The sequence below is a fragment of the Mauremys reevesii genome, linkage group 11 (assembly GCF_016161935.1).
Source record: "Mauremys reevesii isolate NIE-2019 linkage group 11, ASM1616193v1, whole genome shotgun sequence".
Taxonomy (NCBI): Eukaryota; Metazoa; Chordata; order Testudines; family Geoemydidae; genus Mauremys; species Mauremys reevesii.
This window is the reverse complement of record NC_052633.1, coordinates 57,885,575-57,911,465: the sequence shown is the minus strand read 5'-3', so window position 1 is coordinate 57,911,465 and position 25,891 is coordinate 57,885,575. Positions and strand designations below refer to the sequence as shown.

General features: G+C 38.0%; 1 protein-coding gene across 4 annotated transcripts in view; it reads left to right on the top strand.

The window, feature by feature from the left end:
* SPOPL (speckle type BTB/POZ protein like) overlaps nucleotides 1-22,351 on the top strand; it is a 57,083-nt gene extending 34,732 nt beyond the window's left edge. For 2 of the 4 annotated variants that reach the window (XM_039494602.1, XM_039494604.1), the window contains 7 exons: nucleotides 1,838-1,965; nucleotides 11,188-11,365; nucleotides 11,468-11,523; nucleotides 14,077-14,199; nucleotides 17,162-17,304; nucleotides 17,406-17,459; nucleotides 18,870-22,351. In XM_039494602.1, coding sequence (XP_039350536.1) covers nucleotides 1,838-1,965; nucleotides 11,188-11,365; nucleotides 11,468-11,523; nucleotides 14,077-14,199; nucleotides 17,162-17,304; nucleotides 17,406-17,459; nucleotides 18,870-19,014 — 827 coding nt within the window. In that variant the 3' untranslated portion in view covers nucleotides 19,015-22,351. Of the gene's footprint in view, nucleotides 1-1,837; nucleotides 1,966-11,187; nucleotides 11,366-11,467; nucleotides 11,524-14,076; nucleotides 14,200-16,253; nucleotides 16,421-17,145; nucleotides 17,305-17,405; nucleotides 17,460-18,869 lie in introns of those variants that run through there. The other 2 variants (XM_039494605.1, XM_039494606.1) reach the window with 2 other exon arrangements.
* The last annotated feature ends 3,540 nt before the right edge of the window (nucleotides 22,352-25,891 follow it).

Here is a 25,891-nt window from a genome sequence, read left to right as displayed (position 1 = left end):
GAAATCTTTTTTTGAGAAGCTCTATTTTCTTTGTTCTCCCAGGAGATGTTTTGAAATTGGGCAGGGGAAAAGCCAGGAACATACTTTTTGCTCATCTCATGAAATTCTGTTTAGATTTGGCTGTTATAAGGTGTTGGAAATCAGCACTCCCCATCTCTGGCTTGAATTGCTCAGGACACTTTTTGCAGCATGCCAGAAATCCTTTACCAATCTAAGGTGGGGGTCCCACCACCAAGCAGCAGTGTACACTGCACTAAGAACCCCCAAGTGCAGACAATGTGGCAGAAACCAGGAGTGAGATGGAAAGAGCCATACTGGGGGCCCACCACCCCAAATAATGTCCTAGACCCTGCATAAATAAAGTAAATAATTGGAGATATACCAATCTCCTAGAACTGGAAGGGACCCTGAAAGGTCATTGAGTCCAGCCCCCTGCCTCCACTAGCAGGACCAATTTTTGCCCCAGATCCCTAAGTGGCCCCCTCAAGGATTGAACTCACAACCCTGGGTTTAGCATGACTCGAACATTGGTATAGAAGGTTGTGACTTGTTTAGAAAGGACAGCAGGGGGTGGGAAGTGGAGGTGTTGTATTATATATGAAGAATAGCTACATTTGTTCTGGAGTGTGAGGTAAGAGGCAGACCAGTTGAAAGTGCCTGGGTAAAGAGTAAAGTGGGGGGGGGGGAGGGGGGGAACAAGAGGAAGAGGCAGATGAGACATTTCTAGAATAAATAACAGAAAATGCCAAAGCACAAGACCTGGTAGTAATGGGGGACTTTAACTACTCAGACATGTGTTGGGAAAGGAATACAGAAAAACATAAAATGTCCAGTAAGTTCTTAGATTGTATTGGGACAACTTCCTGTTTCAAGAAGTTGGTAGCAGGTATCTGGAAGACAACCATATTATCCTTGATTCTGACTAACAAGGTGGAATTGGTTACCAATATGAAGAGTAACAGCAATTTGGGTGAAAGTGATCATGGAAAAAAATAGATTTCATGATTCTGAGAAAAGGGAGAACATCAGAATAAGGATAATGTTTTAAAAAATAAAATAAAATAAAAAAACAAAGTTCTCTTGTTTATTATTCCCAGTAATGCTCATCATATTGTGCCTTTATTAACTCATTTATACCTGTGCAATCTTTGACACAATAGATTTGTAATTAAGATTAAAGCTTGCATTACTGTTTTCAAGATTTTGAAAATTTTTCCTGACCCAACGGGGAGAGTTGAAATCTTGAAAATTCACGAACCAAAATCTAAAAAATTCAAATTACGTCAGTTGAGACATCAAAATCAAAACAATTGCTTTTATTGTTTTATATTTTATTATAAAATAATTTTAAAATATCTAAATGAAAGGTCATTTTGACCTGAAAAACGGGACTTTTTTGTCAAAACAAATTGACAATTTCCAAACTTTTTTCAAAAAAATTCATCAAAACCAACCCTTTCTCACAAACAATTTTGATTTTGAATAATCAGAGTTGTCTGATTCAAAATTTTTCCCAACCAGCTTGGGTGACTACACAAGTTAGCTAGTAGCTAGAGAGGAAATATTTAAATGAATAGTCCTTTATTTAGAACAAATAGAATTATTCTAGACAATTCTAGGCAGCAATATAAAGAGAATTATTCTGGACAAGTCTTTTAAAAACAAAGTAAATATTGTTTAGTATTTTCTAACAAATGACACACATGAACTAAATCAATTTAACTCTTAAGCTTTCTCAGTATTGATTTGTTTTTTAAGCTCAGTTACCCCTTATCTTTCTGTTTAACAAAATGTTTTGCTTGAGCATACCTATTCTGTTTCTTTTGTCTTTTACCAGAAAGCCAAAGAGCGTATCGATTTGTTCAAGGCAAGGATTGGGGTTTTAAAAAATTTATCCGAAGAGATTTTTTACTTGATGAAGCTAATGGTTTGTTACCAGATGACAAGCTTACATTATTTTGTGAGGTATGGGTTTTAATTAATTAAGATAGCTTTTAAAAATCTAAGCAAAAAGATTCTATTTAATAAAATTATGCACTTTCTTGTGGATAATGGTAAATCAGCAAGTTTAAAACCATAAATGTGAATATGGTGTGTTGTGTATTTTCTTCTTTGATACATGTGTACTAAATGCCAAAACGGGTGTGATCTTATTACAGTGAACCTGTTAGACTTCTCTGAGTGACTACGGAATGAGCTGTAGAGTATCTTATGCAAAAGGTGGTTGATACATCCCATAGATGGAAACTCAGTCTATTTAGAAGAACAATCAGACTGTTCTCCACTAGCTCAGGAATATATTTGGATCCGAGATTGTTATTACAGAACAAGCTAAACGTCAAGAGGAAACAGTACTACATTCATAACTAGTATATTCTAGCAAGTGAGCAAGTTTCTCAAGTAAAATGGACATCAGTTCTTTAATGAATAGCTGTCTTAATTTTTCAGCCAGTGGCAAGGTTCCTACAGCAACTTCTGCTCATGAGAGGGGAATTTAAAAACTGATATATTTAAATTCTTAAAATCGAACTACTGTAGGTATATTGCTCTGATTTGTATTTTGGATTTTAGCCTGAAGGCTAGTTGCATAACTTATTACCTTTATAACATTGCTTAAAAACGTTACTTAAAGCAGAACAGAATAAATACTTAGTGCATATCATGGAGTTAATTTTAGCCTTATGGAGAAACATATGAGGAAATAAAATGTAAATCATAATAAATTATGTCAGTAACCTAAATGGTCTTACTAAAATCCAGTAAGACAGCTTATGACTTTTCAAAAATGGAACCCAGAGAAAACGGTTGTGATCTTAGTGCATCCTGTATTATATATACATTGGCAGGTTATCACTGCTGCCATGGACTGATTAGTGGCTTAGGGGGATGATAGATGCTTTAACTGCTAATAAGTTTGCTTTGATCTGCGTATTTACAGGAAATGTGTAAAATTGTCTTGGCAAGATTACAACTTAATTATATGTCATTATGCTGTGTAGGAAGAATAATTGAAATGTGGCCCCTGAGACTAGATGATGCAAATATAGTGCATCTTATTTTCACTTAGACAGACAAGTTAAATTAGTTGCATGATGAATTTATTCTGAATACAATTATTTGGTTGTTAAAAGCAAATGTAGCAAATACTTGATGGTTATGTGAGGATCCTCAGGAGCTCTTTTTAAAACCTGCCCAGTATCAAATAATTTACAGTGAACTAGCTTTACCTGATAGCATTTATATTTGAAAATGACTTGCACTACATAATTTTAAAGATAAAATACATATATAATTTTGAACATAGAAGACTTATCTGTTCTATTAAGAAATAGGTATTTCTAACAATAAATTCAAACATATGATTTAATCTCAAAACAAATATTTCTTCCCTATTAAAATTCTCCGTATTGTCAAAATATCATTGGCTAATATTAAGTGTTAGAGATATTCTGCCTCTAAAGGCAGAAAGAAGCATCATATTTAGCAGTTTACAATAAATTTTGTTAAAATAACTTCTGGCTTAACACTTAAGCAAAAGCTATATAATTAAGGCTGAAATCCTGCTTAAACTGCACTTACTCCACTATTCCACTGTTTTAGGCTGCTACGTGAAAGACTTTACACTGTTTTGAGGCACTATCACAAAGGAACCCACCTACAAATGACAATTTTTTTTCAACTTTAATTCTGAATCCCTGTTTTTTACATCACTTATACACAGGCCTGGAGATCGTTCCTACCCAAAAATTAGAAATTACTATATTTTAAATTACAATGATATACTGTGGAATTGACAACTTCTGGTAAATAGCAACTTTTGCCAGTGGCTTTAATATTAGTGGGATTTGGATATTGGCAATGGCATGCCACATACTGAGAACTTTTTTGGGAAGGAAGCCCCTGGCCGCAGATAGATTAGCGGGGCTGCAGTCAAGGAAAGAAGCGCCAGTGCTTGGCACATCCCAGTGCTTCCTTCCCTGGCTGCAGTCCTGCAAACCTGCCTTTATCTGGTGACCATACAGGAAGTAAGGGGCTGTGTAGCCTGCATCCCCTGCTGGAGTCTTGGTGCTGTGGCTGGGTGGGGAGGCTGTGGGCAGAGCAGCATTGGGGAGGGAGGCTGCAGTGCAGGTACTAGGGCTTTCCTCAGGAAAACAAGGGTGTTTCGGGACCTGCGGAGCTGCATGGTTTCTCTCCCCACAGCCTCCCACTCTAGCTCACAGGGACAAGTATATTGCATAGCTCAATGGGCCCTCATGCTCCCCTGTTGCTGCCTCCCACAACCTCTCCTCCCACCGTACAGGGAGAGGTGACAAATCTAAGGAACTGTCCCAGTTTGAGATGTCAGTAGAATGGATTTTGGAACAAATTGATCAATTAAATAGTTAAGTCACAAGGTATTTCCCCAAGAGTTCTGAAAGAGCTCAAGTATGAAATTGCAGAACTGCTAAGTGTGGTATGTAACCTAGCACTTAAATAAACCTCTGTACCAAATTTCTGGATGATGGCTAATGTAATGTTGATTTTGGGTTTGAAAAAAAAAAAGACTCTAGAGGTGATCCTGGCAATTACTGAAGTTATGTTTACTGGCCTGTATCTGGCAAATTGGTTGGAGCTATAGTAAAGAACAGAATTATCAGACACCTAGATAAACACAATATGTTGGGGAAGTGTCAACATGGCTTTGGTGAAGCACGATTTCCATTTACAAATCTGCAGCCAGAGAAGGCATGTTCCCAGCCTTCCTTCCCTGGGCCCCACAAACCTGCCTGCTTCTTATTAACTCTTGGATAATGGCAACTTTTTTGCTGGCAACAGAGGTTACTAATACTGTAGCTCCTCACTTAATGTTGTAGTTATGTTCCTGAAAAATGAGACTTTATGCAAAATGATGTTAAGTGAATCCAGTTTCCCCATAAGAATTAATGTAAATAGCGGGGGCTAGGTTCCAGGGAAATTTTTTTTGCCAGATAAGATATTATACACACATACAGTATAAGTTTTAAACAGTTTTAAACAGTTTAATATTGTACACAGCAATGAATGATTGTGAGCAATGAATGATTGTGAAGCTTGGTTGAGGTGGTGGAGTCAGAGGGTGGGATATTTCTCAGGGAATGCCTTGTTGCTAAATGATGAACTAGCACTCGGCTGAGCTCTCAAGGGTTAATATGCTGTTAATGTAGCCTCACACTCTACAAGGCAGCATGGACTGAGGCAGGAGGAAGGAAACACAATAGATGATCATGAAGATGAGCCCACGCTATCCAGCTAGAGCACATCACTCCCTCCTCCTGACAGCACATGCACGGCTGCACAGGTGCTGACTTTCCAAAGTGCTGGGGGGTGCGTGCATGAGTGAGAGAGACACGTGCATTGCCCCTTTAAGTACACTGACCCCACTTCAAGTATGTTGCCCTTTTAAGCAGATTAGCCAGTTCAGACAGCAAGCAACAGCTTCCAGCTAGCTCCCTCCTTTCTGTTCCTGAGCCCTGTCCCCTCCTCTGCTTTGTTGAGGGGGGGGGGGGGGGACGGCGTCAGGATCAGGGCGTCATCCTGACATCAGCACCACTCTTACCCCTCCCTCAGGAAGCTCCCAGGAACAGCTCCAAGGCAAAGGACAGGGCAGGAGCAGCATGGCAGTGGGGGAGGGACAGCTGAACTGCTGCTGAGCCACATACCTTACAGGGAATTTAGGGGAGCTGATTGTGGGGGAGGGAGCTCCCCCCCAGTTCTATTCCTCACGAGGAGGGGCTGCTCTTCCAGAGAATCCTGCAAGCAGTGGACAAAGCAGGCAGCTGTCAAACAACGTTACAAGGGAGCATTGCGCAACTGTAAATGAGCATGTTCCCTAATTGATCAGCGGCGTAACAACGTTAACCGGGACGACTAAGGGAGGATTTACTGTAAGTGAATCTACTGTATGCACAGTTTGGAAAGAAAAAAATCAGTAGATACACCTAGCCCTGGTTTTCAGGAGGAGTCACTGCTTGGGGTTCCAGAACTCCAAGTCAAGGAGGGAGAACTTCACACACTTCTTTCTTCCGTGCAGGCTGAAGGGGAATTATTCAGTCTGCCTCAGATTTAATGTAGAGTGCTGCACACAAGACTGTCTTTTGTAATATGCTGCCTAGTGTTCCGGTGACCAGCAGGATATGGTGAAATGGTTATGATTTCAGTGACAGCAAAGACTGGAGTGCCAAACAGCCAAGCAGAGTTATGCTCAGCTGCTTAACAAGCTGAGTCACCACTGACAAGTAGCAGGATGGATAAGAAACTGAATTGCTTCATTGGGCCACACTCCTCTATCAGGATTGTAGTTTGAAGACAGTGGGACTTGTGCCAGTGAGTCATGTAGGTGCTTTTGAAAATCCTACTCTGAGGTGGCTAAATACAGGTTTAGGAGAGATAGAATCTTAAAACAGATAAATAAATAAAATCCTTGGCTTGTACATCTAAAAAAGGTCATAATGACTTTGTTTACATATTGAAAGTCTAAATAACTTTTCATTGTTAATATTGGAGCAACTTTGTTTTGAAATGACACAGATTTTATCATTGAGTTCAATAAAAATGCAAATATTTGTGTATTCTTAACCTTAAGCAAGCGTAGGCCCACTGAAGTCAATGGGATTATTCCTGTGAGTAATTTTATGTACCTTTTGAAGCATTTACAGGATTATGGCCTTAATTTTCAATATTACAGGATATTCTATCAGAAATGAGAATATCCTGAATAGAATATTTTCTAATATGTTCAATATTTTGTTTTTTTGCCTATGCCAGTTTTGTAAAATTTAAATAGGAAACTCTACCTTCAGTGGCATTTAAAAAATACAAACAAACAAAAAAAAAACCCCTCTTACAGTTTAATTCATATAAATTTGTGGTTGCTAATAATAAAGTTGGAAGGTATTGCCAAAATAGAGGAGGAGGAGGACCAGAATATCATACAGGAAGATCTGGATGACCTTGAAAAGTGGAGTGATAGAAATGGGATGAGATTGAATAGCGCAAAGTGCGAGGTCATGCACGTAGGCACTAACAAAAATAATTTTTACTATAAGCTGGGGATTTATCAGTTGGAAGCGGCAGAGAGGAGAAATACCTAGGTATATTGGTTGATCACAGGATAACTATGAGCCACCAATGCGATGCAGCCATGAAAAAGCCTAATGCAATCTTAGGATGCATCAGGCGAGGTATTTCCAGTACAGATAGAGAAATGTTAGTACCATTATACAAGGCACTGGTAACACCTCATCTGGAATACTTTGTGCAATTCTGGTCTCCCATGTTACAAGATTGGCAGAGATCCTAGGGTTATTTTTGCCTTCCTCTACAGCAGAGTTTCTCAACCTGGGGGATAATGGACTGGGTTTGGTGGGGCACAAGTGCAGGGCTGGCATTAGGGGGTGGCCCCTTGAAACTAAGTTGCATGCTTCAGCCCCAGATGGTGAGGCTCAGGTCAAAGCCTGAACCGGGGCACAAGCCCAAGTCCTGTAGCCCGGGGCTGAGGCATGTAACTTAGCTTTGCAGGGCCTGCTTTGGCCTGGGCAATTGACCTGCTTGCCACCCTCTCATGCCAGTCCTGAGTATTATGCATAATTTACTCAATGGTATTTAGGGCAGGGGGTTGCAGTTTTTTCAAGTGTTGGTGTGGGATGGAGGTTGCACAATTTTTTTTTAGTCCAGTGGGGGTCGCCAGCACAAAAAGTTTGAGAAACACTGCTCTGTAGCATAGGGATTGGATCACTTGCAGGTTTAAACTCCAGTAGAACCTCAGCATTACAAACACGAGTTACTGAACTGACCGGTCAACCACACACCTCATTTGGAACTGGAAGTAGGCAATCAGGCAGCAACAGAGCTGCTCCCCGCCCCCTCAACACGCACGCACGCAAATGCAGTATAGTACTGTGTTTAAAAGTAAACCACTAAAAAAAATGGAAAGTTTAATAAAAATAAAAATTGACAAGATAAGGAAACTGTTTCTGTGCTTGTTTCATTTAAATTAAGATGGTTAAAAGCAGCATTTTTCTTCTGCATAATAGTTTCAAAGCTGTATTAAGTCAGTGTTCAGTTGGAAACTTTTGAAAGAACAACCATAATGTTTTGTTCAGAGTTATGAACAGCATCCATTCCCTACATGTTCAAAACTCTGAGGTTCTACTTTAGTGTAAAATGGTTGAATCTCTGTAACTTGAAGTCTTTAAATCATGATTTGAGGATTTCAGTAATTCAGCCAGAGGTTATGGGTCTATGACAGGAATGGTTGGGTGAGTTCTGTGGCCTCAATGTGTGGGAAGTCAGACTAGATGATCATGATGATACCTTCTGGCCTTAATCTTTCTCCATTCTTATAGACTCATAAAGAAGGGACTAAGGAAAAGGGGACTGGACGATGGAAGAATGGGAGAAGACAAAGATAAACCTAACATAAGAAATGAGTGGTGTAGTGGGGATGGTGTGATTGTCGGTGAATGGGAGAATGCTCGGGATTATGTGGACTGTTACCAAATTGCACCATTTATGTGCAGATTAACTGTGGCCCTCCACTTTGCATGGTGGTCTCTTCAGTAATACTAAAGCCCCATATGCTGTGTTTTCACTAGGAAAATGTGTTAGTTTCAAATTTCTGCCCTGAGAAGTTTTTAATGGTTGAGTCATAAACTCGTGATAATAAGGATTTATATGGGGGTGGAGAAAGAAACATAGTTCAGGGTTGTTTTAAAACAGCCATAGAAAAAACGCCTCTGTAACAGGCATCCAGAAACTGATACAAATCATTATGGCTATAGCAGAGATTGTGAAACTTAACTTTGGAGTCAGTATGTAATATTTAAGTAGCTAATTCATTATCCTTAAAATGTGTAGCCTAACATGTTAAAATTGTGTAGATGAAAAAATTACGTAATATCCTGTTAACTTAAGCTAATGTCATAGTTCACGATCCAGAAAAAGTCTATATCACCTAGGTACTTGTATGGCCTTTCTTATCATAATATCAGTTTATCACCATCTTTAATGTTTTTATCACCTCAACATCCCTGTGAGATAGGAAAGTACTAGTGTACCCCATTTTACAGAGGGGGAACTGAAGCACAGGGACATGCTTAGGCCTTGAATACCTACAGAGCCATGGCTGGTATGCCTGTATGGACAGAGCCCCCTTGTGTAGATACAATGTAAGCCAGGAGAAAAAGTTCTGCTAGCATAGCTACATCACCTTCCTAAATGACATTAGCTTTGTTGCATCTACAGTGAGGGTGGCCAGAATAACCCTATTGGTTAGGGTGTGTGAGGTGTGCCCCCCGCACTGTAGCCTGACAAACTGGCAGCATTTTTGTAGTATAGGCCCAGGCCTCAGGGAATTGCCCAAAGTCACACATGAAGTCTGTGGCGAAGTAGGGAATTGAACCCAAGTTCTACATTAGTGTTTTAACCACTAGACCATCCTTCCTTTCCTTATCTGACATTTGGACTGCTCAGATGAAGTTTAGATTGTTCAACTCACACATGTCCATGGGGCTTGGCCACATCCTTCTGCCTTTGAACCATATTTTGTGGGTCTAGAGATCCAAACAGAGCAGTCAGTTGAGTGCTCTCACCTTATTCCACTTCTAAATTTCTATAGCTTAGTTTGGAGAATCACTGATCAAGATCCTTTAGCTCAATGTTTCTCAACCTTTTTGATACCAGGGACCAGCGTGCTTACGCCTTCCTAAACTGTGTCGAGGAGATCTCAGGGACTGGCACCAGTCCAGTGTTTCTCAGCACTGCTTTGGCTCACTCTCTATTCTCCTTTAGGGAGCTTAATTTCCAGGCATTTGTCACCAGGTCAGACCCCCTGCTGAGCTGTTTCTCATTTGTTCCCAATCACCATAGAGCAAAAAGATAGTGTTCAGTCTCTGAGCAGAATCTCAAGGTATGTCTATACTTCAATTAAAAACTTGTGGCTGGTTCATGCCAGCTGGCTCAGGCTTGGGCTTAGGGGTGTTTCATTGTGGTGTAGACGTTGGGGCATGGGCTGCAGCCTGCGTTCTGGGACTTTCCCACCTCACAGGGTCCTAGAGCCTGGGCTGCAGCCCAACCCCAAGTGTCTACTCTGGAATTAATCAGTCCCTATAGCCTGATCCCTGCGAGCCTGAGTCAGCTGGCATGGGCCAGCCTCAGGTTTTTAGTTGCAGTGTAGCCATATCCTCAAAAACACATCGGAAGAACTCCACTACCATCTTCCCATTCCTTCCCATTCCTTCCCAAAAAAAGCCAGCAAAATACAGGGAGATAAGTCAAGAACCACTTCAGATGCACATCTTTCACAATCCTCTTGGTTTAACTTAATTTAAAACCAAATTTCACATCTTAGGCACAAACATTTGAGTTTACATGGTGCCTAGATGCTACATTATAGACTCATTTTTTTTCTAGAAGAACTGCTTTTAAAATCTTTAAGAGGAAAGTGCCCACATTTAATTTGTGCCCCACTGGGGCACAGGCAAAGTGAATAATGAAGGGGCTTTATTTTACTGGTATTTAGTTCATTTCCTTTATCAGACTACCATTTTAAATAAAGTTGTGCAAGTTCATTTTGACTAATTGAGGTAATTTACTGATAAGAACTACCCGGGGTCACTTTTATGAAACTCTGCTTTTTCTCTGCTCACGTAATCAGATTGGATTCAGTAAAGGGAGAGTCTTTAAGTGTTGTTGATTTACGAATGTGTGTTCTGTTTCTCAGGTGTGTGAAGGGTCTTATATTTTGTTGATTTGTTTCTGAAATAGCAATAATTTTTAATTAGAGATTCCATTTCTCTCCCAAGCATAGTGTCTGCCTTTGATTTAATCTCTGGCCTTTTTATCATGCTGTTTGTGGCATCATGCTTTTGATTTTTGTCTTGGTCAGATAACTATGCTAAATGAACAAATGTTTGTATCATTGAAAAGAAAAATCTTATTTCTTCTTAAATGGTTTGTTTCTTTGGCTCTAGTATTTTTATAAAACCTAGACACTCTGAAATGTAGTCTTTCCCACTATTGCATTTTGACTGGTTTAGGGTTGTGGGTGAGAGACAGAAGCACCAAACATATTTTTCCTTTGTCTAAGAATTACTCAAGTTCTAGTGTAGGTGCTATAATTTAATGATTCAGTTATGAAGGAGTTTCTATCTTACTGTGATTTTCTGTTAGGTAAGCGTGGTCCAAGACTCAGTAAATATATCAGGACAGTCTAATACAAACACTTTGAAGGTACCTGAATGTCGACTAGCAGAAGATTTAGGGAATCTCTGGGAAACCACAAGATTTACAGATTGCAGTTTTTATGTAGGAGGACAAGAATTCAAAGCTCATAAGTCTGTCCTTGCAGGTACTTTTTTAACTTTTGTATTGTAACATTTTTGTTTTATTAAATAAAAATGTTAAAATCCTGCTATTTAATTGTATTTAATGCTTAATTCTTTTGCTACAGCTCGTTCGCCAGTTTTTAATGCAATGTTTGAACATGAAATGGAGGAAAGCAAAAAGGTAAGCATGACTGAAACTCTCGTTCTGATTCCAAAGAAAAGGAAAAACTTATACAATTGTACTTCATGGATTGATAAAGATAAAAGTGAGTATTTAACATGGAAAAGTTATGTTAATCAGATAAATATCTCAAGGTATCATTGAATTGACGCCACCCTACGTCAGTAACTCAAGTTATCTTCTCTCAGGCTAGCATAGCTCAAATGAGAATGGCCACATTGCGAAATTACACTTGAGCTGCTCTGGCCATGCTGGTGCTGCACTCATCTTTGTGCAGCTCTCAAGTTTTCACCACAGGACGGTATTAATCTCATCACAGGACGGGCATGCTCTCTATCCTGTTCCGTGTAGCTAGGCAGCAGCAAGATAGACTCCAGCTTGCAGCCAAGGAGCATAGGTGTCATAAACAGATAGTTAAGGGTTAAGGTCTCTTTTACCTGTAAAGGGTTAACATGCAGTACCTGATGACCACCTGACCAGAGGACCAATCAGAGACAAAATAATTTTAAATCTCTGTGGAGGGAAGCCTTTGTCTGTGTTCTTTGTTAGAGTGTTCTCTTTTTGGATCTAAGAGAGGCCAGACATGTCTCCAAGTTCTCCTGGAGTAGTTCCTACTGTTCAATAGTGAGTATTAATTAGAAAGGCGGATTAGTCTTATAATTTGATTTCTACATTTGCAATTGTGTGTTTGCTGAAGGAAATTCTTTATTTCTGTTTGCTGTTACTTTGCTTTTACTGAGAAAGAAAGGAGGGGGGATTCTCTCCAGAGATTGATAAGTTTAGACCCTGTATTTTTGCATCTTGGGTTACAGAGACAAGTTACTTTCTTTTTATTCTTTAATAAATCTTTTCTATTAAGGACTTGGTTGACCTTTCCTTGGGTGGATTCTCAGGGGAAGGGGAGGCATTCCTCTGTAGTTAGATCCCGGTGTCTCTCCTAGGAAAAGGGAGGGGGGAGGAAGCAGGGGGGAATGGTTTATTTCTCCTGGGTGTAAGAACTCCATGGATTTGGGGCTCTTGGGATCCCCAAGGATTTTGGGGAAGGACTGTGTCCCAATCCACGTACCTGATTGGGTGGTGGCAGCTTTACCAGATCTAAACTAGGATTTTAGTTTAGAAGAAGGATTCATGCAGGTCCCCATATTGGAACCCAACAGCTCTAAGTGGGGGTGAGACCTATGACAATAGGGAACCATAAATGTAGGGTGGGCAGCTGGACTTCCTGGCGAACACCACAGCAGCTCAAGCCTGTAGTTGGTTGCAAGCTTCCTTCTTCCTTAGCATACATGGGAAGTAAGATTTGAGGCAGGCCACCTGGATAACAATGCAACTGCGAAAGCCCCTGGATCATTTGCAGAACCTAGCAAAAAATAAAAAATCCATAGTTGAATATCACTGACTAATTTTAATGTTCATGAGGATTTTCAACTAAACCATCATTGGGTGTTTTTGGGGAGTGAGAAATGGAATATGAAGTGCATTTCATGAAGATATGAGTTAAATTCTGTGGCAATATTAGGATAGCTTGCAAAAGAATTTTGTCCCATTGAGCCTTGGTGAACATGAGTCTGTGATTATAGGGATATGCACAGCTCAAACATATATGCATATATATTAACTCTGTTTTTAATGGTGTGCTGCTAAGAGCTTGCATGGTGCAGCAGCAGTAGGTGGAATTTCATTAATGTGGATTCACGCTTTGCTCTTGGTTAGAGCCCAAAGGATTTTTAATGGGCAGTTCTCACTTTCACTGAAGGTTCTCATCTGGAGTCCTGCAGGGAACAATGATGTTTCCTCTTGTAAGTGAATCCCACATGTGAGGAGGACCCTGTACTAAAACTACAGCTGCTTCAAAATGCATAATGGCATTTCCAGTTCTGTATCCATTTCAAGATCCTGGTCCTTGTCTTTTTACAGCCTGTGTCTCAACACCCTATGCTACTGCAACAGCTGTATTTAGGGATGCTGATGAAATTCAGGTTCTAACTTGCAAAGACCAGGGCCAGACGTTTCTTAATGGAGGGCCCTAAACTGTGGGATTCAGGTGAGGTACAAATACAGTCTTTGCCAGGTCTCCTTTAAGAATCACTTTCAGAACAAATTGGCCCTGTTAAACGGAGCAAATTAAGGCTCACTCTCCTTTTTGTTGCTGGCTAACTTTTTGCTCTCTCCAGTACATGTAGTCTCTGCTGTTCAAAGGAATGTTGATGGATTTAAATCCAGGCCAGGATGTATTTTTTAAAAACTCCATAGACCATATTTAGGATTCTCTGTATATACTCTCAGATAACTTTTGCACTGCAGATTCCATACAAATCCAGCCGCATCTAAAAGGAGCTATGATGTCCGTATGACTAACTGGTAAAGCTGCTGGCAAAAGAGGAGCTTGACTATAGGTCTATAGTTGAATCTAGAAGTGCCAACGTAACCTTGTAAGATTCTATATGGTGGATATGAAATAAAAACTTGTAATAAGCAAGCCAGGTGATCTTAAATTTTTACTCCAAAATTTATAGATGTTATGGATTTCCTTTTTTTGTTTTTATTCAACAGAATCGTGTAGAAATAAATGATGTAGACCCTGAGGTTTTTAAAGAAATGATGAGATTCATTTACACAGGGAAAGCACCAAACCTTGACAAAATGGCTGACAACTTGTTGGCAGCTGCAGACAAAGTAAGTAATTAGCTCTTAAAGTCCTCAGAATTGTTGTTTTAGAAATCCCTGTTCTAAAAATGTATCTTTTGAATTGTTTAAATACTACCACAATTGATATCTAAGAAAAATAAACAGATGCACCAACAGATATTAGAAATGGATTGGCTTGGAGGGAGACAGATTTTTGAATGGTGGGAAGATTAGAAATGTATAAAACCTTCCATGGCTGCTAGGAGTATGTACTACCAAGATTTTTTCCCAAGAAATTGGGGGAGCATTAAATATCCTTAGAAAATCAGTATTGACAAAAGCGTGTGCTTGATCTTTGTATTATGAGACAGGATGAATAACAGGGCTTTAATGTGACCACCTTCTCTAAACCATTACTACTTCTATAACATCTTTCTGTCTTCTTACTGCCCTAAATAATTCTAATCTGTCCTTGTACTTAATTCTTGCCTTTAAATATTTACCCTTTAAGCCTACCCTTTAAATATTTTCACTGTTCCTCTGAAACATTCCTCCTTCTGCTCTTCCCTTCTTGAAATGGGGGACTTAAACAACAACACAGTATTCAAGGTGTTCGCAGACCATTTCATATTTTAACATACTATTCCAAAATCTTTTACAAATACTGTACAAATGTAATATCTTTTTTCTCTTCCACTGCTGTTGCACATTGAGCTGAAATTTCATCTAGCTGTTCACTATGAAGTCTTAGTGGTTTTCTTCTAAGTGGGTATAGCCATATGTGAGCTGTTTGCTTTGTTCCTTTTGAGATGCATTACCTTAGACTTGTCTACATATTATCTGTTGTCATGCCCAATAATGTAGCTGTGTTACCAGGTCCTTCACCAACTGTTTGGTTGATTTTGCATAAAGACTCCCACTAGCTTAGAGAAGCAGATATTTTCTTATATGGAAGCTGTACTGGTTTGTTTATTATATTATGCTAACCTGAAATTGTATCTTGAAGTAATTTTCCTGGTACTGAAGTAAGGTTTGTAGCTCCCATGATCAACCCTAGCACCTTCTTTAACGTACATACAGCACTGACGTGGCTAAATTTGTTAAAAACTTCATTCTTAAATTCCTTCTGAACTATTGGATTAGTGCTATCCAGGCTTTGATGATATAGTAGTTTCGGTCTCTTCTCATACCTCTCTCTGACAGTGCCTCATCTTCAAGATCTCATTGAGTTCGAGACAGATGTTAAAGGCACTCAAGTGTGGAGAGAACTGGAGAAGTAGTGTTTCTGTATGAACGAAGACTTTTATCGAAGGCATGATTGCTAAATACAGAGAATGTAATAACTAGAAACTGCCAAAGGCTGCTTGCTCTGTCTTTCTCATGAATGAAAAATAATCTGAAAAAGTAGTTCTGCAATGTTACAAAAGCAACTCTATTAAACTTCTATCTTGCCTGCTAGGGATGGCTTTATCATAACTGGCTTTTATTTATATAATCCAAATAGAAGCACCCTAGATAACAGTACAACAATACATCTAAAATAAAAATAATGTGGTCTGAGAATAGAAACATTTGGCTAAGAAATAAAGCAGTGGAGTTTTCCTTTGTCTTGTGCAGATAAATATTAATATAAATAAAATTCAAATAAAAAGTAATACATACATGTGGCAGCGTCAATATTTTGTGCAGCCATTGTTTCTAAATTTGTCATGGAGACTTTGGAACTACTTATACAAATGATGGATTCTAAAGTAACTACACAGAAAAAAGATCTGGGCGCTGTTATGTACAGCTTAATGAAAACCTGCTCAGCGTGCAGCAGTGGTCAAAAAGTAAACTGTTAAGATGTATACGATACCAAAGAGAATACAGAAAATGATTCCTTTACATATCAATAGCATACCTCTACCTAGATTGCTGGGTTCAGTTCTGGTCACCCTATCTCAAGAATATAGCAGGTATGTGAGAGGTGCAGAGATGAGAAAACTAAATGATTTGAGGCATGGAAAAAATTCTGTATTGTGTGGCTCAGGTTTGGGATTCTTTAAATTAAGGACAGATTGTGATACTTTATTTGCATAGTACCTATCATTTTCTTATAGGGACTGCTATTGTGTATGATGACAGTTTACAAAGGCCCCAGCCAGGATCAGGACTCTCTTGTATCAGGCACTCTGCAAATACACTGGCAGACACAGAGTTCTCATTCTAATATGAAAGAAGAGGCAACAAATAAGTGAGACAAGCAGGAAGGGGAGGGAGAAATAAGGTGACAAACATATTTCCAGTGCTGGGCATCCATAAAAGAATGTCTTTCTGAAAGGAATGGTTGGGGTTATTATAAAGGTATACAAAAAAGAAAGCTTTTGATAGGGAAATTAGGTACTCCTTATTCGCCCTTTACATTGTACAAGAATTATTGAACATTTAATGAAATACAACAAATTTATAACTGACCAGGCTTTTTTTGGACTCATGTATACCTTTGGAACTCATTGCCACAGCGTACCATTAAGGTAAGAGCTTAGGAGGAGTTTAAAAGATGTATATGTCTATTAATGCAATTATGGATGTTTTATCTAGGGAATAAGCAAATCACTGGCAGGGATTAGGAAGAACCTTCTCCAGTGGAATTTTACATAATTTTCCTCTGAGGTTTCTTGCACTTTAATCTGAAATTTCTGGGACTGGACACTGTCAAATATTTTACTAGATTATTGAACCAGTGATCTGATCTGATATGATTATAGGAACTGGAATAATATTTAAATAATAATAATATTATTTATGGCTTTTCTTCATGTTAGTACGGAGGGGGGGGTGAAGTAAATTAATTTTAAGTTAGCAGTTTTAATAATTCTCCTGTGAGGGACACTAGTCAATCATCAGGAATGGTGCTAAACACTTCACAGGATTGGGGCAAATTGTTTTTTAGATTTGTTATACTTTACAGATTACAGCAGAAAGAATAAGTGTGAAGAATGATTAGTATAGTTTTTTCTTTCATTAGTATGCACTGGAACGGCTGAAGGTCATGTGTGAGGAGGCACTCTGTAGTAACCTCTCAGTAGAAAACGTTGCTGACGTTCTTATCCTCGCAGATTTGCACAGCGCAGAACAGTTGAAAGCACAAGCAATAGATTTTATTAACAGGCAAGTAATGTTCCTTTAGTACACTTGAAATAATGTCTTAAATATCTGTACTTAAATATCCCTTCCTTCTAAATGTTTTTGTATAACTTCCCCTGTCATAGGTGCAGTGTTCTTAGACAACTTGGGTGTAAAGATGGGAAAAACTGGAATAGCAAGTAAGTAAAATGATTCACAAAGTTTAAAGTTACCTTTTCCTACAGAGGAGTGCATCCCAAATTACCCACTAGTACAAGAAAGCCACACTCTCCTTTGACTGCCAGGGGAGTAAAGACGAACCCCCTATAGTCTGTTTAGCAGTGGAGGGCGTCCTTTGTAAACATAGATTCCACCTTCATTCTCACATGATTGAGATAACTGCAGATTGCAAGTGAAGTAAAGCTGCTGCAACAGCAGCCTTGCTTTCTGGGAGATACTTCCTCACAGTTCTTCACCCACTTTACTTTCCCTTCCACAAAGGAAAAGAGGTGCGGCTAGTCTGTCCTCTGCCAGAAGATGACAACAGCAGCCAACATTAGCTTTTACTCACTCACTTTGGTTCAGTTTGCTGCTGTGGGGAGCAGTGAGAGAGCAGCAGCAAACTGTGCAAATGCATCTTTTCCTCCCTTTATATATAGGTCTGCCAAGTTTCTCTGCAGCAAAGTAAGAGGCCCTAGGTGGGGGGAGTGTATGATGACAGAGTACAAAGGCCCCAGCCAGGATCAGGACTCTCTTGTATCAGGCACTCTGCAAATACACTGGCAGACACAGAGTTCTCATTCTAATATGAAAGAAGAGGCAACAAATAAGTGAGACAAGCAGGAAGGGGAGGGAGAAATAAGGCGACAAACATATTACCAGTGCTGGGCATCTGTATAAGAACCTAGATAGATAAGATCACACAGTTAGCTAGGTTAGCTGGTATGTAGTTTGACTGTTCCAGATCATTTAGAAAGATAACTTTAAAAACAAAGATATAAAAATCAGCTATCCTCTCCTGCGGTACAACCTAGCTCTCTCTGGTTGCCTGCTTTCCTGTAAGTATTGTAACTGAAGTGGGTCTTGAGGAGGGAGTTGGCCTGGCCTGTCAATTCTTGCCTTCTACCAAAGTGTGCACAGGGGAGCTGGAACTTCTGAACGGTTTCTAAGGGTACCTTTCCTTTACTCACCTGAAACAAAAGGTTTTTATATCCATATGTCCCTCGGGATACAGCATGTACTGCCACAGCGTCACTGAGCTCAGTAGTGAAGAATTATAACTGGCATATAAAATATGTTGATACTCTTCTTAAAGATTGCCACACAATTGGTGTATAGTCTCGGCTGAAGGCATGGCATAGATCATTTCACTCTGGCAAAATTCCATTTGCAGAACAATGCTAGATATATTTCTTCCAGTTAATCTGTAATTTCACTAAAGTATAAGCGAATACAGTGTTGGTTACAAATAACATACAGCTATAGTCAATTACAGCATTCCACATGTCAAATCATTCTAAGTATTTTCCAGATTCCGCTTTTCTAGGATTCAGCATTATATGGACATAATAAATTTTAACTGAGATTATTCTTAAACTTTTTGTTTTCAGCCAAGCAACAGACATAATGGAAACAGCAGGCTGGAAGTCCATGATCCACTCTCATCCTCACTTAGTGGCAGAGGCCTTTCGAGCGTTAGCATCTGCACAGTGTCCACAGTTTGGCATTCCACGCAAACGGCTAAAGCAGTCATGAAATCTTCCATGAACTTTAGAGAAACTGAAATGACTCTACTCCTCCATGTCCAGAGGTGTTTTCACAAACCATAACAAGAATTTTTGTTATCCTTGTCCACAGAACAGAAGCTGAAAAAGCCTATTGTTTGCTTTTCAGTTGGATAATTTATGGTTTAATCCTCAGCTTTAAATTAGACTGATTACTCTCTAATTCACTGAAAGGCCTTAAATTATCTTCAATGACTCTCTAGTCCATATAGTCTAATGTATCTTGATTTTTTTGTATCGTGCCTTGTCTTTTTGACTAGGCTATGCAGGATTGCACTAGCTCCATAATGCAGTAAAGTTGATAACTGAAGATTAACTTTTGAAAGGGATCTTCCATTATTTAAAAAAAAAAAAGAAGATTATAGTTTGGTTCTGTGCTAACTGGAAGGTTTCAACTAGACTCTCATTAAAAGCACTTGAACTGAAGGCACATAACATGCCCCTAGTCCAAGTACAATACATAGGGAGAACCAGTTTACTTACAGAGGATGCCAGCAGGCTGTTAATGGCAATATACTGCTTTGAACATAATTTATTTTTCATTGTGGGGGCAAATATGCAATGGTTTGGCCCAAAAATGTATTTTCAATATAGTTTGTAATGCCTATTGTGTGTATGTCAAAGCTGTCCAACAAACGTTAAAAAAGAAACACATAATAAACCTGTTGCCTGTGTTTCTTTATGGTCCATCGCTAGTTTACATTTAACGGAGAATAGGGTGAGAGGTAAAGATTTTTCTGTGAAGAGAGAATAGTATTGTATTTGGAAAAAAAAATATTTATATCCCACATGTATGGTTACATAGAAAAGTAAAGGATGCATAGAATGACCAAATGTAAATTTAAGAAATGGGCCAAATGGATTCTGAATATGCACTTTTAATGCGTAACTTTTGTATGTTGTGTGGTACATATATATTTTGCTTTTGATGACTTAATGAGGTACAGGTAATTGTGGCGTAACTTTTTAAATACATTTTAAGATGCCCACAGCCACATGGGATTTAGTTTTCTTATTATGAACAAGAAAAGCATGTCTTTGAAGACTTAATTGAACGTGAATATTGTAAACTCTCATGTTCTATGTTGAATATTTTCACATTTTTGAGAAAGGCATGTGAATGACAAAACAAAACTTTGGAAGAGGGTCTGTTCTCCACTCAACATGTGTGCACAATTTCCATTCACACCAGTGGAAGTAACATATAGTAGGAAGAATAGGTCCCTGAAATGTCAGATGATATTTGCAAGCATAGACTTGCTTTTTCTAGCATTTCAGTTATTGTACTAGCATTGTGGATGGTATTGAAATTCTGCATAATGTGAAAAGGATGAAACATTTGTAAACTGCTTATCATGGGCCAGTTCTTTATTATATGAACCTTAGCTTTAATACCAACATTTTCAGTGTTTGATAGCTTTGTTTACATGGGGGGGGGGGGGGGAGATCTGCAGTAGTGCACATTCTAAATGTTTCCCGAGTTATAACATTGAATTTACTGTAAGGGTAATAATATGCTATATTTGTTGTTTGGCAAGATTGCATTTAAAAGTGGGAAATGGGAGGGGATCTCACTGTAATGTATAAACACATTATTAAGATAAAGACTTCAGTTTGCCTGTAGACTTACATGAAAAATGAAATTTAAGATTTACCTTCTGAAAAGATCTCTCCTTCTTAATCTGTTTAAGATTTCTCTGAATTAATCCTAAGGAAGTTTTAGGAGGGTAAAGTATATATGTTTTTATATTTTGTTACCAAGTAAACCTTTAGCATAGACCAACCGAAAATAAGTGCCCAGTCCAGTTTTTAAAAAAACAAATCTCCAAATGCTTGCACACACTGTTTGAACTTAATCTTTATGTGGCTTAAATATAAAATCAGAAGCATTCTTAGACAAGTGTCTGAACGGTACAGGGGGCATCTTACTGGACTCTATTTATGGAACAGTTTATCATTTATCAATTTTTTCTTTAAATGTTTATCTAAATTAAGATTTTTGTAAGCATTCTTCATGTTAGGGTTTATAAGGGTCCGTGTTCCCTCCAAAATAGTGACATTTTTGCTGCAGTGTGTATAACAAATTAGAACTAATATATTCGTACTCCTCATGAACAAGCTCGCTGTTGAAACTTGCAGCTCTAATATACAAAGTGACTTGAATATTCAATACTGTAATTATGATTGTCCAGTTCAGCTTGTTCTAAATTACAACATACAGCTATCTAATGCGAGCTTAAGGATTTTGTTCTGAAGATTTTTTTTAAAAGCTTAATAGCACACTTTGTACCAAAAAATGTCAAACACTGTGCTGTAAGAATATCTACATTTGTGGAAATGTCCATTTTTCCAGTAAGGCAGTGCACAACATACATTACAGCAATGGAAAATCATGACTATTGATTTGCTTATATTTGGTTTAATTTATTATGTATAATTTTAAGTTTTGTCAGCTCTTAAGAAAAAGGTAAAACAATTGCTGTATTCTTAAGTGTGCACTAATTATTCACCTTCTCATTCTCGGTTGAACCACATGCAGTGTTCTCACTGGACCCAAATAAATAGCTGGTAAGAACAACTTTCTCCTTTAGGTTCAGCCCCTTGTTTTTATTCCCCACATCTCAAAAGTGTGTCCTTTAAAAACACAGTGACCAGTTTTAAGTTCAACAGATGTAAAACTCTCTAGTATAAAAGTACCGGGGGGTTTTTGGGCCAACATACAGAAATCCTGAAAATGTATTTAGTATGTTTAAAGGATTTGGAGCACAAAGTGTGAGGGTATCTTGTTTTGGCTTTCTAACCCTACTCTCTTAAATATACAATAGCTACCACTTTCAAACTTTTCTAGGGGGAACCCTGCATGTGTTGTGTGTATCTGCGATTTTGTGTGGTAGTCTTTTTTTTTTTTTTTTTTTTTAAACGACTTGCTAAAAATAAGCACTCAGTTCACTGTTGGAATGATGGTAGAGCTGATTACATCATTTTTCCATTTGGACTTTTTCTGGGGAGGTGTTTTGAATGGATGAAGTTTAAAAAAAATCCTTGTTTTATAGTCCATTTACTGCATTCTGAAGTATGAACACAGAGTGCCTTTTCTAGGATACCTTTGCAATGAATACAAGATTAATAGGATATTAAATCTTTAAAAAAAAGTATTTTACAAGTTCTTAAGGAGAATGCTGTTTGGTACAAAAATAACATAGTAATAAGTTATGGAATACTGATTTCAACTCCACCATGTTTTGCTTGGTTCTTATTTGGTTCTTAAATTCAGATTACTGTCTGGATAATAAATACTATAACTTTTAGCAAGGTTTACAGACTTGTTTATTAGATAATGGTCTCCTGCAAAAATATAATACTGGTTGTATGATTACAGTCTGATTTTTTTTTTCTTTGATTTCTTAAATGTGGAAATTGCAAACACAAAGGAAGGTTTAAGTTATCTGGGGTGATTTGGGTCTTACACTTCAAATATTTGATTCTCATAGTGATTTAAATATTTAGAGTGAAACTCACCACTGTGTTTAGAGACAGCGTAAGGCCTATGTACTGCCTACCCTCATAGAATAATCCACCCTCATGGATTAAGACTGTTATAGAAGATACCAGAGTGCAAAACTGAGATACAACTAATAGCTATCAGAACTAATGTTAAAATCTACACTTTACCCAAATTACATATTCTTAATTTTAATTGACACTAAAATTGATTAACTTCTTTCTCAACTGGCATTGATCTCATGATAGGTGTGTAGTTTATATTCTATCTGAATTAGTCTCACAACTTGGCTTTTGTTTGCAATAAATGGACTTAGTTTGGAAAGGGAATTCATTTCTTTAAGTGTTTGCATTGGTAGGCTTCGTCACGCTCTGTAACCTAGCTAATCCTGGTTTTTGAGACTTCAAAAAGAAGGCATAACATAAATGGGTCCTGTTTTAAAAATGAAACTAATGAAATGATTTAGACCTGTTTTGAGGTGGAAATGATTAAGAGAATTCAGATACGTGAACACTTGCATCAAACCATCCAGCATTTTTATCAGCTGATGTTAATGTTGAAATACTTTTTGTATCTTGTTGCTGAAAATATTTTTTGCATTTCAGCACATCAAGTTACAATAAAGTTGTTACTTATACAGAATTCTTCTGTGCAACTTGTATTTTCTTTTGGATTTGAACTCACTGTAGTTACCTATGCCTCTTCTTTTGAGATAAGAGTATATTAATACACAAATATACATAAGACAATTCAGAAATTTAAAATGGTGTAGAATGTTGTTGCCCCCATAAGTGGTGGCTCTTCCAGTAGAGAGCATATCGCAATCTTCACTGGCTTTTGGTTAGTCTTCAGGCTGGCGTTTAAATGTTTTGACCTATAAAACTCTAAATATTTTGAGGCCTGCATACCTGAGAGACCAACTTCTCCCCATGCAATACCTCCAAAGTAGTGATCATTGAGGGAGGTATCCAAGCTAAAATCCTTTGGTAAAAAATGAGGGGATAGTGGAGGCTCCAAAGAATATCCTTGTGTGTCTTCCATTTCCACCACATTCCCACAGAACCAAGACCTTAAAAGGATCATACAAGACTCACTGAAAGCCCAAGAAAATGATGAGTGGACATAGGTATATGAGGTATAGATGTGCTGGTGACATTATTAACATTTGTCTCAAGAAAATGTTTGGGTTTGACCTCTATTGATAGCTCATTTATTTAATGTATTGTAGATATTTTGTATCCTGATTTTTTTTTTAATATTTGCAAAAATGCATAGAACTATTTGCATTGCTGATGTAAAGAAAATAAATCACACTGGATTTGGAGGAAAACCTAAAACTATAAGAAAGATTAAACTTTCAGAAATGGACACTATCGAGATAAGTTACTACATCAGTTACAGGGACCAAAAGATAATCTTGACTGTAACAAAAAGAGATACCTGTGCAGCAGTGCCTAGGCAATTTAAACTTCAACTGTTTTCCTGTCACTGGTCCGCACCGAAGGCCCTTTTCACCCCCTTTGCCTATGACTAGGATCTTAGGCAGTTACCTCACGCCAGAGTCAGCCTAGTGATCTCAATTAACTTACTTCTTTCTGGGGTCCGTGCCAACAGTTAATAACAGTGTCCCCACCTAGTTAAGTTCAAAGCAACCCTTATTGATCTAGCACAGAAAACAAACCTACTATGAAATTTAGCTTATACTATGCAGGTCATTACATAATAATTCTTTAACTAGGCACTACATTTTAGCTGATGTTAAAGAAAACTCTTCTGGTTAAGTCCTCCAACTCTGCCTGCTTGAGACGTACTGTATTTTTATCAAGGAGCACCTTATAAGTCATCTTTCCCTCTGTGGAGATGAGGCATTTACTTTGTCATCTCACAATAATTCCTGGCTTTGTGCTTACTAGTTGCTTCCTGTTTTCATATTGGGAAACTGAGGGGCATGTAAGAAAGCTTAGATCATAAATATTCTACAGTAAAGATATAACAGGATCTTATCTCATCTCAAGTCTCATTAGCAACATTTACTGTCTTCAGCAACTTTTGGAGGATAGTTTACTTGTTTCAATATGTATATTTCAACTTTATATTTTAAGAGAGAAAATTGAGTAGCAAATCTTGATGGTGCTGGTAGGATAAGTCATGGAAATAAAAGGCACTTTCCCTACTACACAGAATGCCAAGCGTGCAACAGTCTAGACAATTGGTTAGATGAGGGAAGTGCCATTTCATACAATGTATATCTTGATGCTACTCCCTTGAATTTTATAACTTGCTCTTGTAGTTATTTAATAGCCATGATAACCTACACTGGTTTTAAAAGCTTCATTTAATTATCTAAAAGGTTGATTTGTTTTTAGATCGTAATGTACCTTCTTGTAGCCTTTATTTTAAACCAAGTATACAGTGCACTCAGTTATGCTCTTTACTGAAAACATTTAATTTTGAGGTTTTCTATCTGTCAGTCTGAACTTCCATTATAAATGATGGAGGAGTTTGCAGTCCATGTCACAAGGTTATTGGACAATTAAATTCCAATACAAATATTACTGGATGAGTTTATTTTTAATAGATTGTATTAAAGATAAAACTGACTGCATCATACAGAAATGACTTGGCATTTAAAATTATGATCATACAACAATTGAGGAGACTGCTCAAATTGTACCAGATTTCTTAGACTGCTTATCTTGCTGTAGGCTGTCTTGTAGTTTTCCACTGTCTACCTTGAGTAGCTTATTTTATTGTTGCATCATCTATTTTGAAGATTCATTCTTCTACCAGAGAAAGCTGGAAGAAATACAAGCACAGAAATGGAATGAAGCATTTCAGATATATGATGCAAGGGACTTCCTTTTCTACTGCTACCACAAAAGACAGATTCTGCTGACAATATTCATGAGTGTTCTGGAAAAGAGGAGATGGCATTGCAACTACAGGCAAACAAGTTATCTCAATCCAATATTTTACATTGACAGTTTTATGTGAAGCCATGTTTTCAGTTATGTACAATTAGGGTTGCCAGTTTTGGTTGGACATATTCTGGATGTTTCCTCACATGACATAATCTTTTATAATAAAAGATTAATCTTTAATTCCTGGAGACTCCAGGACAATCCTGGAGGGTTGACAACCCAGTGCACAATGTGCCACTGAATTTTCATTGTTTCAATATTATAAATGGCAGACAAGTTACTTTGCAATTTGGAACTCCTGGGAGGAAAAAACAAGACTGCAGAATTTCTGTTTGGCATGACTTTATAGAAATAGTAGAAAGGCTTTTTGGTTTTGAGTCAGTGCTAAAGTATTCCACTGCAGATTAGGTTAGTATCCTTCAAAA